The 15,319-nt window shown below is 44.8% G+C and overlaps 1 protein-coding gene across 1 annotated transcript in view; it reads right to left on the bottom strand.

The window, feature by feature from the left end:
* ORC1 (origin recognition complex subunit 1) overlaps positions 1 to 10,885 on the bottom strand; it is a gene marked incomplete at its 5' end in the record, with an annotated part of 52,063 nt that extends 41,178 nt beyond the window's left edge. The window contains 6 exons of the mRNA XM_082265312.1: positions 2,353 to 2,472; positions 2,576 to 2,834; positions 5,000 to 5,375; positions 8,912 to 9,090; positions 10,544 to 10,665; positions 10,788 to 10,885. Coding sequence (XP_082121438.1) covers positions 2,353 to 2,472; positions 2,576 to 2,834; positions 5,000 to 5,375; positions 8,912 to 9,090; positions 10,544 to 10,665; positions 10,788 to 10,885 — 1,154 coding nt within the window. The remainder of the gene's footprint in view (positions 1 to 2,352; positions 2,473 to 2,575; positions 2,835 to 4,999; positions 5,376 to 8,911; positions 9,091 to 10,543; positions 10,666 to 10,787) is intronic.
* Positions 10,886 to 15,319: the final 4,434 nt, after the last annotated feature.

Here is a 15,319-nt window from a genome sequence, read left to right as displayed (position 1 = left end):
GGAGCCAGGAGCACTGATGGGGGACCCACAAAACCACTGCACAAAGCAGAGAAGTATAACATGTTTGTTACTTAACCACTTCCCAGGAATTGATGTAGCCCTACGTCAGCTCAGAGAAGTGGTCGTATCGGGGTGATGCCTGCAGCTAGAGGCATCATCCCGGTACCATTTTTTAGAGCCGGCGGTCAGCTTTCAGGTGGTAACAGCCGATTATCCCAGACTTCGGCTTTGATCAGGTCTCCAATTTATTAACCCAGAAGCGGTGTGATGACGTCACGGCCGGGTTACTCGTGGCTAAAGGTGCTGAACTTAAAAAATTGTCAGTATTCAAAAATGCAGATTTCAGCATTTTTGAATATATTGAAGTGCATTGGAGGGGTTTGGGGTTTTTTTTAGACCCCCGATCCTTCCATAAAGAGTACCTGTCACTGCCTATTACTGTGACAAAGGATGTTTACATTGCGTGTGACAGCAATAAAAGTGATCAGATTTTTTTTTTTAAAAACTGTGCTAAAGTTAAAAAATAAAATAAATAGGGAAAAAAAAAAAAAAAAGGAAAAAAATTCAAGCTCCCCTATCGCCGTGAGCTTGCGCATGAAAGAAAACGCATAAGCTGTGCCCACAAATGAAAGCGGTGTTCAAACCACACATGTGAGGTATCGCCCAGAGTGAGGGCAATAATTCTAAAAAAAGAGCTACACTGTAAAGCTAAACTGGTAACCGTTAGAACATTTTAAAGCGTCGTCTATAGAGATTTTTATGTACTGTAGTTGGTCGCCATTCAGTGGGCGTGTGCAATTTTAAACCGTAACATTCAGTATCTATTTACTTGGCATGACATCTTGCACAATATACAAAAATTGGGCCAACTTTACTGTTTATTTTTTTTTTTTTAAATGCAGTGAAATTCATTTTTTTCCAAAAAATTGGCGCTTGAAAGACCGCTGCGCAAATACCGCAGAAAATAAATAAAAATATTGCAACAGCCGCCATTTTATTTTCCAGAGTCTTTGCTAATATATATATATAAAGTTTGGGGGTTCCAAGTTATTTTCTAGCTAAAAATATAAATTTTAACTTGTAAACGTGTCAGAAATGGGCTTGGTCCAGAAGTGATAAAAAAAAAAAAAAAATGCAGCTTTAGCATCACTTTAACATTTCCCCTGACCCATCACATAGCATGATGCCTGTGGGGCTTGCCTTGGAATAAGCAAATACAAAAAGATAAGAAAGTAATTTCCTGCATATATTTGGAGATTTGGTAGGAATACTAAATTTAGTATAGGAAGGTGCCCATCTTCAAGGGATTAGGGGGAGTTAATTCGTAAGAATTTAAAAGCAGGGATGCATTTTAAATTAACTATTAGTCTAATACCCAAGGCTGGGTGAGCACCATCCCGTTACCTGCATTATTGGGCTGCAATTGTCATTTACTAAAATGGCACCTCAACACACTAAAGCAACACACCTATGCTGGGTAATGCATGACAACACATTACTGTGCACCAGTGCTGTATTTTGGCCTAGGCCAACAAGGCCCAGGCCTAGGGCGGCACTTTGCAGGGGGGCAGCAAAAAAGCCACCCCCTCCACCTGAGACTCTATTGGCCAATGGTTGCTAGAGCCACCTCTCTCACCCCCCTCTCTCACCCACTCTCTACCTCTTTCTCTCTCATCCCCCCTCTCTCTCTCTCTCACACCTCTCTCTTTCCCTCTCATCCTCCCTCTCTCCCTCCCCTCTCTTATCCCCCCATTCTCACCCCCCCCCCTCACTCTATCACTCTCTCTCTCATCCCCCCCCTCACCCACCCCTATCTCTCTCTCCCACCCCCTCTCACCCCCCTCCTGAGATCTCAGGGGTTCATGCTGTGACTTGTAGTCCTTCAATCCTGGAGGAAGTCACATCCGTTAAAGAAGTGGGGCAAATTTACATGGGGGGGAGCACCCAATTTTAGTCTTGCCTAGGGCAGCACAAAACCAAAATACACCACTGCTGTGCACTGCGCCACAGAAATCTAGAGCCGTTGTATATCATCTGCACAGTTTGTTGCATCTCAAAGAGCCTCCTAAATCTTATCACGGACTACAGAATGATTAGCCTTCATATTTTAGAGATACAAAAGTGGTAGTGGTTGAGTAGCTTAGCAAACTACTCTAGGCAGGGCTGACACCAATTAGTCCACCACTCACATAAATGCTGTGTGTAGGAAGCCTATAACCGTGTAAGTGCGTTGCTGGCAGAACAGGTATTATGTACTTGCATGCCCCGTAAAAGGACACTTTTTTCTGCCTTCACATCTGCTTTAAGAATGGAAGGACAGTTTTGAGGCTATAAATATTACATTGTCAGTACCTCCTGGAACTACTTGTGCTTCTCTTTGGTGTATTATTCAGTTTTTGTGGCGTTTTGGACTTGGATGCCGCTGAAGTTTCAGACTTGTCGATACACTTTCTTCCACTGTTCATTTCAATGCTAGGAAGAAGATGTCAGGTTAGAAACTGGCAATGACAATTAATGTGTTAAACATAAAAACCATCAATAAAGGCCAATAGCTACAGATTATGGGTCCACTTACGGGGTTTTATCAGATTTCTGCTCTTCTGGGACAGTACGCCTTAGAGGGGTCAATCTCAGGTTAAGTTTTGGGAAATCTTTATCTGGTTGTAGAGGAACAAAGCACGAAGAGATGTCCTGTTCATCGACAAATTTCTTTGGAGGGGAGTCAGGGAGTCCAGAGAATGCCACTTTGCGTTTAGGGACAGCTGGTTCCAGAGGCTTAAATTCATCGTCCAGGAAGGTGTCTCTATCAACTGGCTTCGAAGATTTAGGTGGACCTAAAATAGTTATATTTAAAAACCCTTTTTCAACCTTTAAAACCAATAACAAGGAGATTCTATGCCATAGAATTTTCGAAAAGGCCGAATTAACCGCAAACCTGTATTTCATTGGTTGTTGAGGGATAGTTAGGCTACCTGGCCATCCTAAATCTCTCAAGACTATACTGGTGAGATCTACAGACGCATTTTATAAAATTAGAATATCATCGCAATGTTAATTTTTAGCAAGTCAATTCAAAAAGTGAAACAGATTTGATACAGATACGTTACACACAGAACGTTACACACAGAATGATAGGTTTCAAGTATTTCTTTTTAATTTTGATTCTGGCTTACAGCTCGTGAAAATCAAAAATTCAGTATCACAGAAAATTAGAATATTACGTAAGAAAACTGGAAAATGGCTGGAGGAAGAGTGGAGGGGAACCAAATCCAATTCGCATAAGGTTCAGTGTGAAGTTTCCATAGTCAGTGATGATTTGGGGAGCCATGTTATCTGCTGGTGTTGGTCCAATGTGTTTTATTAAGTATAAAGTCAGCACAGCCCTCTACCAGGAAATTCTAGAGCACATCATGCTTCCCTCTGTTGACCAGCTTAATGAAGATGCGGATTTCATTTTCCTGAAGAACTTGGCACCTGCCCACACTGCCAAAAAAACGAATACCTGGTTTAATGATCATGGTATTACTGTGCTTGATTGGCCAGCAAAGTCGCCTGACCTAAACCCCATTGAAAGTCTGTGGGGTATTGCCAAGAGGAAGCTGAGACACCAGACCTAACATTGTAGATGAGCTGAAAACCACTATTTAAGAAACCTGGGCTTCCATAACACCTCAGCAGTGCCACAGGCTGATCGCCTCCATGCCACGCCGCATTGATGCAGTAATTCATGCAAAAGGAGCCCTGGCCAAGTACCGAGTGCATACTATACTGTACATGGACACCTTTCAGTAAGCCAACATTTCTGTATTAAACATCCTATTTTTTTTTTTATTGGTCTTATGTAATATTCTAATTTTCTGAGATACTGAATTTGGGGTTTTCACTGGCTGTAAGCCATATTCATCAACATTACAAGAAAAATGCTTGAAATATATCACAGTGTTTGTAACGCATCTGTATAAAAATATACGAGTTTCACTTTTTGAATTTAATTATTAAAATAAATTAACTTTTTGATGTGCGACAGTGCAGTTAGCTGTGAGCGGGTAAATCACCCAGGATTTTCAACCAGGCAGCTTGAGAGGCTCCAGAAGGATTGTTTTATTTGGAGGAAACTTGGCTTTTAAGATGCCTCGTTGTTTTGAAAAGTCCAGTTGGGGCCCTGGAACCGGGAGATTTCACAGCGATCTGGGTGGAAGGAAATCTCCAATCCTGGGACCAGGATTTGAAACTAGCCAGGACATCGATAGTGCAGGTGTAAGCTGGGTCTTTTAGGAAAGACAGAACCAAGGTTCTGGGCTTTACCCCGAGAGTCAGCAGACATAAGGTCTGGTCCAGGAGTCAGGAGGGCTCCATGTGGGAGTCAGTGCAGCACGAGGTGAGCGAACAGTCTATAGGAGACAGACAAGGGCCTGAAGTAAAAGGCCAGAGCTGCAGTGCTGCAAGCAAGAGCTGGAAGGGCTGAATGACAATTGTGTTGGTGAGCAAAGGAATGCTGTAAACCCCTGCGAGGGAAACACATTTTGTTTTATTTACTTTTCTTTTAATTGAATGGGCGAGGAAAGCCCTTAAATAAGAAACAGCGAGTGGCGGTGTCCTTAAAGCTCTACACTTGATGGGAGTCCCTTACAGATGATATTCTAATTTTTTCAGATGCACCTGCATGTGCTAAAATGGTTGGGTCTTTGCAGCTGCGATTTCACTATGAACAACTCTCATTCTGCTTGCTGGAAATATGATAGATTTTAGAGATTGCAACAGGTGCTAAACACAAAGGTGTCAGGGGACACTTCAAACTGGACAGGTAAACAGCTGGGAATTATGAACAGGAGAGCTCACAGTTAAATACCTGCACACCTGCAGTGCAGCAAAACACACACTTTGGCTAGTGCTGGTACAAGCTTTCTTAAATATAAACACAACCTCACTCTAGCTTCCAGTTAAATAAAACCATGCAATGCAACAGATTAGATCAGTAGGACTTTAAGGAAGGACCTACTGTTCAGTTCCAGCTTCTTCCTGGCTCCAGGGGTGCTGGTTCCATTGGGTAGTTTCTGTGCCCCTCTATCCTTGGAATGGGAGAACTTAGATGCTGAATGACGGGACTCTATCTCAGAGTCTTTTTTCTGTGACTTGGTGGCGCTGCGGGTGACAAGTCTGCTTTCTGCAGTGTCGCCTTCCATGGGGTAAAAGTTAGGGGTCGGTAGAGATTTATTAGGTACAGAACCATTGCCAACAGCAATCCCTTCTTTTGCTTTAAGAACACTGGCCATTAGAGGTTTAAAAGATTTTCCATCCCATGACAGCTTCAGAAACAAGATATTTTCAGATTTCTTGGGTTCAGGGAAAGGATCATCAGGCTTCAACTGGGATATCTAGAAAGGCATAACAAACAAAGATTACCACAGCGATAAGAAAAAAAGTTAAGCGGCAATTAAACGGAACACTAAGCTAAATATATAAAATGCTAGACAGCCAGCCACAGCGAGACAGAGGTGGATCACTGCATCATGTGATGATCTCGTCTCTTGTTGGAGTAGAACGAGCGTGCTCACTAAGCAGGTGTAATAAAATAGCATTTTTGAACTTACCGTAAAATCCCAGGAAAGAAAAATCTGTTGAGGGACAGGGGGAAGTCTAACCTTCAGGTTATACTGCCTCCTATAAATGGAAAAAAAAAAAAAAAAAAAAAACTGGAAGCCACCCAAGGATAACGCTCTCAATTTTGCAACAAAGCAGTACTGATTAATTTAGTTTTTTTTTTTTTCCTACTGTTAAGATCGTGTCACTATTCTGACAATCCCTTGATTTTTACTGGTACCGCTCAGGAGCCAAGCCTTCAGAGAAAAACAGCTCACCTGCGGGTGGCACAAATCTCCCTGGATCAGTAAATCGATCCTCTCTGGCAGCCTCCAGGGTGTCGCTATTGAAAGTTTCTGTAGAGCGCCCAACCATGACCTTTTTGGCCAGGCTGGAGTTATTAGAATTATTTTCGTTCTTGAGGACTTGACTTTCAGAATCACTTTCGGTATGAGCCTGAATGGAGGGAAGGCGTACAGGAGATCCTCTGACCATGGAAATGCAAAAGCATCCAGACCAAGACTGTAAGGGTCCTGTTAAATGAGAACATTTTTCTCTACTTTTGCATTTTTGGATGAGGCAAACAAGTCCATTAGAGGACGACTCCACATCTTCGATATTGACTCAAACACTTCATAATTAAAGCTCCATTCTGTGTGATAAAATCTTTTCCCTGCTCAAGAAATCCACCAGGGAATTCAGCTTCCCTTTGAGGTGAATGGCTGCCAGAGAGAGGGTGTTTTCTTCCGCCTATGTAAGGATCAGCTTTGCCACTTCCATGGAAGAAGGGAGCCTGCGTACGTACCCCCTTGTTTGTTTATGTAGGATACTGCTGCAACATTGTCTGATAGAACCAAAATAAGTCTCGCTTTTAGGCCCCGTTCACACTGGGGCGACGCTACTTTGCCGGGCGACCTCATAGGTCACGGCGCGCTGCTCGCCCCGCGACCTCGGAGCGGCCGGCACGGACTTCATAACATTGAAGTCTATGCAGGTCGCTCCGGGTCGCCCCAAAGAAGCTCCGGACCCTTTTTCTAAGTCGGAGCGACTTGTGTCGCTCCTATTAGAACGGGTCCGCAGCTTCTCTATGGAAGGCGACCTACAGCGACCTGTCAGGCGACCAGGTCGCCTGACAGGTCGCCCCCGTGTGAACGGGGGCTAATGCTGGGTCCGAAGGAGAGAAGAGCTTTCCAAACTGCCTTTAGTTTCCTTACATTGGAAGAGCAGGCGGCCTCTGATCTTTCCCATTTTCCCTGTATAGCCAGACATTCCATGTGGGCTCCCCAACCCCACACACTCGCGCCCGTTGTTATTTGGACTGGATTTTCCTGCTTCCAAGATCTCCCTTTTGACAAGTCGTCTTCCTGCAGCCACCAATGCAGAGACTCTTACTTGATCTGGCAGGATCATTCAAGGTACTCTGTTGCCCGTTGCATACTGACAGGGAGAAATTCTGCAGTATTCTCATGTGTGCTTGAGCCCATGAGATCGCTGGGACAGATACCGTCATTAGGCCCAAAAGCCTCATTACCCTGATGGATATTGCCTGTCTCAGGAGGAGATTGAAGTTTCTATCTTCAACAGATCTTTCTTCTCTTCGGGTAAATATATGTTTGCTTACATACCAAGTCCAGTAAATAAAAATGGGTGCCAGTCACTTTTAGGCTGAACAAAAGAGTTTACTGCTCACAACAACAAAATGTAGGGAGAGTGGGTTAAGGCACAGGAAACCCTGGGACAGTAGGCAAACAGACCAGCAGACTCCAAAGACAAAAATAGCCAGATAGACAGCAATACAGAACAAGGGCCTTAGGCCTGCACCCAACATTCTGTACCTATGTAGCAAAAGCTGTCACCATAGGTGTGCACACAGGGTGTGCCAGGTGTGCCCAGGCACACCCCAATCACCCTGTGCAGCACAGATTCCCCCTACTGCCCTGGCTCCCCTCCCTCTTACCCCCACAGCTCTTCCGGCTTCCCTCCTCTCCAGCCAGCTGTTGCTGTGGGAATGTTTTAGGATAAGTGGGGAAAGGGGCCGGTAAATATATAATTTGCCGGCCCCCTCCCTTTCTGAATGAACATCATGAGTGATCAGTAGTGTGTGTTTGAGCTTTGGTGTGCACACTAGGGCTGAACGATATTCGATGTTCACATCGACATCGAGCAGTGAGCCTGGGCAATAGTCACATCGCCGGAACATGCGATGGAAGACAGAGAAGTCAGGACTCACAGTGAGTAAAAGTCTGCCCTGCAGCTAGTTCTCCTGACTGAGCGGTGAGCAGCAGCACAGCGAACCAATCATCAGTGGCGGCTGGTGCGTTGGGGGTGCCGCCCCCCCATCCATGCGTCCGGCCCCCTAATCTACATGTGGGGCGCCGGATGCATGGAGTTCAATGGGGGTTTTTTTTTCCTGAATCACCTAAAGGGTGGACCCGGGGCGCAGAGCTCTGCGCCCGAGCCCACCCATTTGTGTGACAATAGCGAATGAAAATTCGCTATTGTCACACGGATCCTACTCCTGGCCAATCAGAAAGGCGACCCATGCCATTAGCCGAGGAGGAGGCGGGAGGACTCGAGCAGACGCGGGGGACTGAGGAGAAGCCGCCGCTGCAGGCAAGTGCACTGGTCTCTCTGCAATGAAAGGGGGCATGGCACGCTGGTCACTCTGCAATGAAAGGGGGCACGCTGGTCACTCTGCAATGAAAGGGGGCACGCTGGTCACTCTGCAATGAAAGGGGGCACGCTGGTCACTCTGCAATGAAAGGGGGCACGCTGGTCACTCTGCATTGAAAGGGGGCACGCTGGTCACTCTGCATTGAAAGGGGGCACACTATAAATTGATTACTGAAGGCCCCTTTCACACTTTTGTGACCTCAAAGTCATGCAATTTTTTACAGCGTTTTTTGCTGCAAAGCAATGACTATTACATTTTCTGTTTGCACCCCCCCCAAAATTTTGAGCACCAGCCGCCACTGCCAATCATGCGGGCCACATCTAAGCCTTCTTCCAGGAAGAAAGAATCAAGTCTCTTTGGTCAGTGTGGTCACATGGTTGTGCTAACAAATGAGCGCTTGCCATTGTGATTATAATAGTTATAATAATATAATATATAATAAGTTATATAATTAGAATTACCCTATTAGTACCTTGTGTCTATTAGAACTGCAGTACTCAAGTTCAGCTCGGGTCAGAAGTACAGCAGGCAAAAAGTGCTTTAACAGTAGTATAAACGTAGTGTAAACCAATTGGACAATGTGTTAGGGGGTGGTAGAGGTAACTAATGCCCAGAGTTGGCCATTAAGGCTTCCGATTGCCCACTCCCTGTACTTACCAAAACAGTCCCAATTATGGTCTCTGCATCAATGTCATTGTCACATGTATTGGAGTCATAGAAGAAGATTTCCTGAGGGTGGGGCTCCCTGCCTAGCAATTTCCTCTTCTTAAAGGGCACCTCTTCATAGCGTAAAAACCACTGCACAGTGGCATGTTTGCTGGCATGTTTTTCTTCACCTGCGGTGGGAAAAAGAAAAAAGCTGCAGATATGAAATTTTCCTCCACTACGTAACAAAACATTCATAAATAATTTACTCATTCACTTATCGCTTTTGTTACAAAGACTAAAATATGGACAATATCATCAACAAAGTCCACTTTTTTTTGTGTCTAAACCACTTGACCAAAAAATATGCTGGATTTAAAGCTTGGAATCATCCTGGAACTGGAGATGATCTCCAAGCTGACAAACTGAGCATTCAAAATCGTAAAAATCGGAAAAATTATTATAAACTGGGATTTGAAGATGTAAAAGGTGCTTGTTGTAGAAAAAAAAAAAAAAAAGATACAGTAAACCCCCCTCCATTGCGGGGGTTACGTTCCAGACCCAGCCGCGAAAAGTGAAAATCCGCGAAATAGAAAAACCCTATTAAAATGCATTGTAGGCATGTTTTTTTTTTACTGTCACTGTACGTGTAAAAGCATTTTAAGGTCTTTAAACACACTTTTAAAACAATAGAAACACATTTAAACACATAAAAGATACTGAGAGACATAGCAAGAGCTATGGAAAACACAAAAATATTTCATTTTTAATGATTTATATAGTAAAATAACACTACAAAAAAAAAAAAACGCAATATACCGGGACGGCAAAAACGGAACCGCGATGGAGCGGGGGTTTACTGTTTATCTAATATAGCTATATGGTGCTCAGATCAGAAGCATCAAAATCAAGTAGAGTTCTTCCTGGTAGATGCACTCCAAACACAATTTGTTAATTTTTGGATAGGTTGGGGAAGGATTGGAACCCCTATCTATTATTACTGCTGTGCTCTTGGCCCAATAACCACATATTTAATGAAATCGCTCTACAATGGGGTCACAGACAGCAATAAAAATCTGACAGGTTCTCATCAATCCTCATCCCAAAACAGAGTGCCGGTTCACATATGTGCGGCTGCGGTGATCGAATGTAATGTCGGAGCGCACTGCTCCTTCATTACATACGATCGGCTGTGCGGTGCGAGTTCAGCCATACACTTTGCGGGTGCGGTGCGAATTTAGCCATACAAAGGACCCTTTTTTTCAGCCGCATCAGAATTGGATCGCACAGTGGTTCACACTTGTGCGATCCGATCCTGTGCGAACTGTAAAGATCGCACTGCGATATGCGATCAAACTGGGGGTGTCGTTAACATTTCATTGACACCCCCAGCGTATCGCATATGGCAGTGTGAAATGCCAGGGGTGCGTTTGCGATGCGGGAACAGTCTGCGAATTCGCAGCCTTCCCGCATCGCATAAGTCTGACCCGGACCTAAAGATAACCTCCAGCTAACGCCTTCCCTTAGGTCTTTCATAACCCCCCTGAAAGGCAGAAATCATACCCAGAGTGAGTGCCAACATGGCAAGATGTGTGAAATAATCCCAAAGCAGTCTAACAGCAGCATGCAAGCAGATTTTCTTACCGTCGTCATAAAGTTCTTTTACCAATGCTACAAAGGGTCTCTCTTCATCATCACCCTCAATCAGTACAAAGTCCCCGGGTAGAATAGTAGCTTCACTTCCATTTGATTTCATAACAAGTCCCCTAAAATGAAATGTCAGGTTCAGGGTGTTACATGGTTAACCACGTATTTAATCACAGAACTTCACTAAAAATGCATCATACATGGAGAGAAATAATATAACAAAAAAATAAAAACCATTTACCCATATTGAAGGTGTAACTGTTTCCGGTCCTTGATCACTGGTCTCCCATGCCAGCTGTACACACGCCGCCTTTTAACTCTGGTAAAGTACTTTGTCATGATTTCTATACCAAAGAAAAAACTGATTTAGCCAAAAGAGTAGATGCGTATTACACACACATTTTACCCAGCTAGCTACTGGCCTTGTCCGCTGATTACACAGCTGCCTACATTTGAATGCCAAGACGCTGTAACTAAAAGGGTTCAATGGTTCTTTTTTTTTATGCATTATTGTAAAAAAGCATCCATCATTCTTAAAAGAAATAACTGCATACCACCTTAAAATGAACACACTCCTTAGCTCTGTTTTAGGACGACTCAGATGGATATAAAAATCCCAAAGACTGAAAAGCAGCCCCATAGTGGCCTGCTGGAAATCACCACCATCCAGACCAGCCATTCTCAACCAGTGTTCCACCAGAGGTTACCAGGGGTTCAGTGGGCTGTGGATAATTGACCTCTCATTTGATGGTGCCTGCATAGATCCAGAGCCAATGCCACGTGGCAAAGCCATCAGTATGACACCATTAATCTCTCTTAGCTGCTTCTAAGGGTGGCATCCTGACCATCACTGTGGGTACAATATTTCTTTTGACCACCAATGTAAGGAGCATTTTTTTCAATTGGACCACAATAAACTGGTTTTGGCAAGACCTCAAAATGATTTTAGAGGTTCCTCTGTGGTTAAAAGTTTGAGAAAGGCTGATCCAGACTAATCAGGCTAGGAACATGTAAGAGGTTCTTTTCACCGGTATTTCCACTTTAGCAGTCAGATTTGGGAACCTACCACTGTGTGTTTGGTATAGGTTCCTATTCACACAGCAAACCTAAAAATAAAAAAATATATTTCTTACCCTCCTAGTTGTTTCTTTGGAGCAGATGCAAATAGAGAGGACAAGAGAGTATTAACCCTCCATTAAACCTTTGTTAGGACAGACAGTGTGCACATCTAGTTTACAACTAATACTGAGATCTGCCAGAATAGTAAACTTTAACTTAAAAGTAAACTTAACAGTTCAGCCCCCTCCTTTACATTACATAGAAGTTAAGTAAGATTTTTAGCTACATGAAAAGATATGTGGCAATTTTTTTTTTTACTTTTTTGTAAGCTTTGCTACAGCTAGCTAGCTGTGAAAACAGGGGAGCGGGGGACGGTGCATCTGTAACATGTTACACCCTGAATATGGGTGTAACATGTAACTTAACTACTTCCTGTCCGCGCTATAGCCGAAGTACGGCTGCAGCGTGGACTCAAATTTCCGGGAGGCCGTCTTTAAACGGCCTCCCAGAGACAGGCTCCCGCGAGCGCGCATCGGGGAAAATCTGTGTCGGCCGTGTCCCTTGGACACAGCCAATCACAGATCGTGGTAAATGGCCAATCACAGCGGCCATTTACCACGTGATCGGCCCATGCAATGAGAGATGATCTCATATGTAAACATATGAGATCATCTCTCATCGCAAGTGCTCCTTTCTCACACAGAGACTGCAGTGTGAGGAAGGAGCAGAACCGATCAGCCGTCGGGGACACAGAGGAATGTAATCAGGGCACTGATCACCAGTGCCCTGATTACACAAGGTAAAAAACATACACAAAGTGCCCACACTCAGTGCCCATAGTGCTGCCAGTCAGTGCCCATCAGTGCCTGCTCATCTAGGCACTGATGAGCACTGACTGGCAGCACTATGGGCACTGAGTGTGGGCACTGATGGTGCTGCCCATCAGTGCTCATCAGTGCCACCCGTCAGTGCCCAGTGCCGCCTGTCAGTGCCGACTATCAGTGACGACTATCAGTGACGACTATCAGTGACGACTATCAGTGACGACTATCAGTGACGACTATCAGTGACCATTTTTTTTTCAAAATTTTCTGTCTTTTTTCTTTTTTTTTGTAAAAAAATAAAAAACCCAGAGGTGATTAAATACCACCAAAAGAAAGCTCTATTTGTGTGAAAAAAATGATAAAAAATTCATATGGGTATAGTGTAGCATGACCGCGCAATCGTCATTCAAAATGTGAGAGCGCTGAAAGCTAAAAATTGGTCTGGATGGGAAGGGGGTTTAAGTGCCCAGTAGGCAAGTAGTTAATAAAAAAGGTAAACTTATCCTTTAAGCCAGGGGTAGGTAACCTAGGCAATTGAGCTGTTGTGGAACTAGAAAAGCCAAAAGGCAATGCAAGGCTGACAGTCACAGACATGGCTCACAGAGGCATTATGGGATTTGTAGTTTCACCACAGCCAGAGTGTCAAGGTTGCCTATCCCTGCGCCTATGTAGCAGCACCCTTCTCTCACTGCTCTGCTCAGCTGGCAGAAGAGAGGAAAGTAAGCCCAGTGTAAGCTGAGTCCCAGAGGACCAGTCATTTCCTTGGCAGCTTTTTTGTGGATAGCCGCTGTGGTTGAAGTGAGGCTGAAGAGGCACAACTGGGAGGGCAATGTCCTTCCATGCCCTGGCCCGCCTGCAGCAATCCTTGTAATAATGTCCCTGGGAATCACAGAGCAATATCCTTTCACGCACCAGCCTTATCAGCTCCTCAGCATAAAGCATGGTCTGGCATGCTCTCTCCATTTTTATCTGCAGCCTGGTTAGAGGGAGATGTTGCCAGGAGACTGGTTGGTATATATAAAAACACTAAAATGCATTCTCAATACATTTCAATTGAAGTGCATGGGGCCAAAAAAGTACATTTAAAGAAGCACCGGCACCTTTTCAAGAGTCACAGCGCACCACATTTAACGAGCACCATAGAGAATAATGTTATTTCTTCTACTGGCATGCATTGTGACAGCAGAAGACTGCGAATGCTTACCAATGCAGGCAGTCATCCTGAAACTACCAGTTGCCTGGAATGATTCATTTTACAGTCCTAAAACTAAACAAGCATACAGCATATAAACATTTGCCTGCACTTGGCGGTCATGCTTGCGGCGGACAAATCGGACACTAAGTGACACTTTTTTGGGGACCAGTGACAAATACAGTGATCAGTTCTAAAAACGATGCACTGTCACTGTACTGACACTGGCAGGAAAGGGGTTAACATCAGGAGCAATCAAAGGGTTAAATGTGTCTCTAGGGGGTGCTTTCTAACTGTGGGGGGGGCTTCAACTGGGGGAAGAAAGAGATCCATGTTCCTGAAACACAAGATCTCTGTCTTCTCCTGTCACAGAATGGCAATCTGCCTTGTTTACATAGGCAGACAGCTGTTCTGCCTCGGGAACATTGGACCCGCTGACTGGCTCCCGATGCGTCCAATCACACCGGGAGCTGGTCACTGGTGGTGCGCGTCCCAGATCAGGATGAGCGAAATCACATACAGGTACAAGATTTCACGCAGCGAGGCTGTCCCGCTGCAGTAAATCTACGTGGGGCGTTCCAGAAGCGGTTAAAGCAGGGCTCAACAAAACCCAGGCCTCAGGTCGCATTGGCGACTTGAATTAGTGGCCTGGCGCCTGGGTTACACTGCGGCGGGTGTCTTGTCGCCAGACATCCAAGTCTCCTGCGAGGTGCGGGAGTCTTCCACATGCAGGCTGCGGCTCCCCGACACCCACAAGTGCCGCGCACGCATGCAGGAGACTCCCGCACCTCGCAGGAGACTTAGAATGTCTGGCGACAGAACATTATCTGTCATCTGTGACAGAACGGAGCTGATGCTTCCCGTATAGGTCTGGCTCGGTCCTGTCCAGAGTGATGACATATGCACTCCGCCTGTGAGAGGAGAGATACAGGAAGCAATGGCTCTGCTCTCTACTGCAGCCGCTGCTTCCTCCAGCGCCGTTCCTCACACTCTCCGTTGTCTGTCATGTGTCTCAGGAGCCAGCATTTCCCGACAGCAGAACCAGCCAGCAGTAAGTCACATGTCCTAGGGGTGCAACCATCCCCCAGCACATAATTGTAAATATCCCAGCATGCGCAGTGTTTCCGACTCCTACCACCATCGCCACTTCAAATCACTGAAATGGTCATGGTGGTTGAAGTGTTCCTTTAATATCTCTCAGAAGAAGTAAACAAAGTACACACGGGTCAAATGCCGGGCAACATCAGCCTAGTCATTAAAAACTGGCCGCCATTGGGTCCGTGTGTATGGCAGCCGGTACGACAGAAGCCGGCCATTCAGCATGCAGGAATAAAAAAAAAACTGTCTCCTAATTTTTTAGCTGGCTCCTAGATTTCAAGCAAATTTGTCAAGCCCTGGGTTAAAGTATAATTTTTTTTTTTTTATATATATTCGCTTGTTTTGGAGAGAGTGGAGAGGGATTAGGACATTTTTAAAGTTTTTTTTTTTTTGCTGTGTCCCCATTAGGGAGATTTGCTTTCTATTTGTCCTGTTTACAGTCATTAATGAAATTGAAAGATGGTTCCAAATTTTTGGTTGTCACCAGAATGGTAATAGAGGGGAAATCTTCTGATGGAGACACTAGCCTGGGATTTCCTCTCACTTCCAGTTGTGGCTATGGGACAGGAAGTGAAGAGAAATCTCCCCAATAGGAAAACA

This window comes from Pelophylax lessonae (genome assembly GCF_965119305.1).
Source record: "Pelophylax lessonae genome assembly, chromosome: 8".
NCBI lineage: Eukaryota > Metazoa > Chordata > Amphibia > Anura > Ranidae > Pelophylax > Pelophylax lessonae.
The sequence above is the reverse complement of the archived record's forward strand: the minus strand, read 5'-3'. Positions and strand labels throughout refer to the sequence as shown.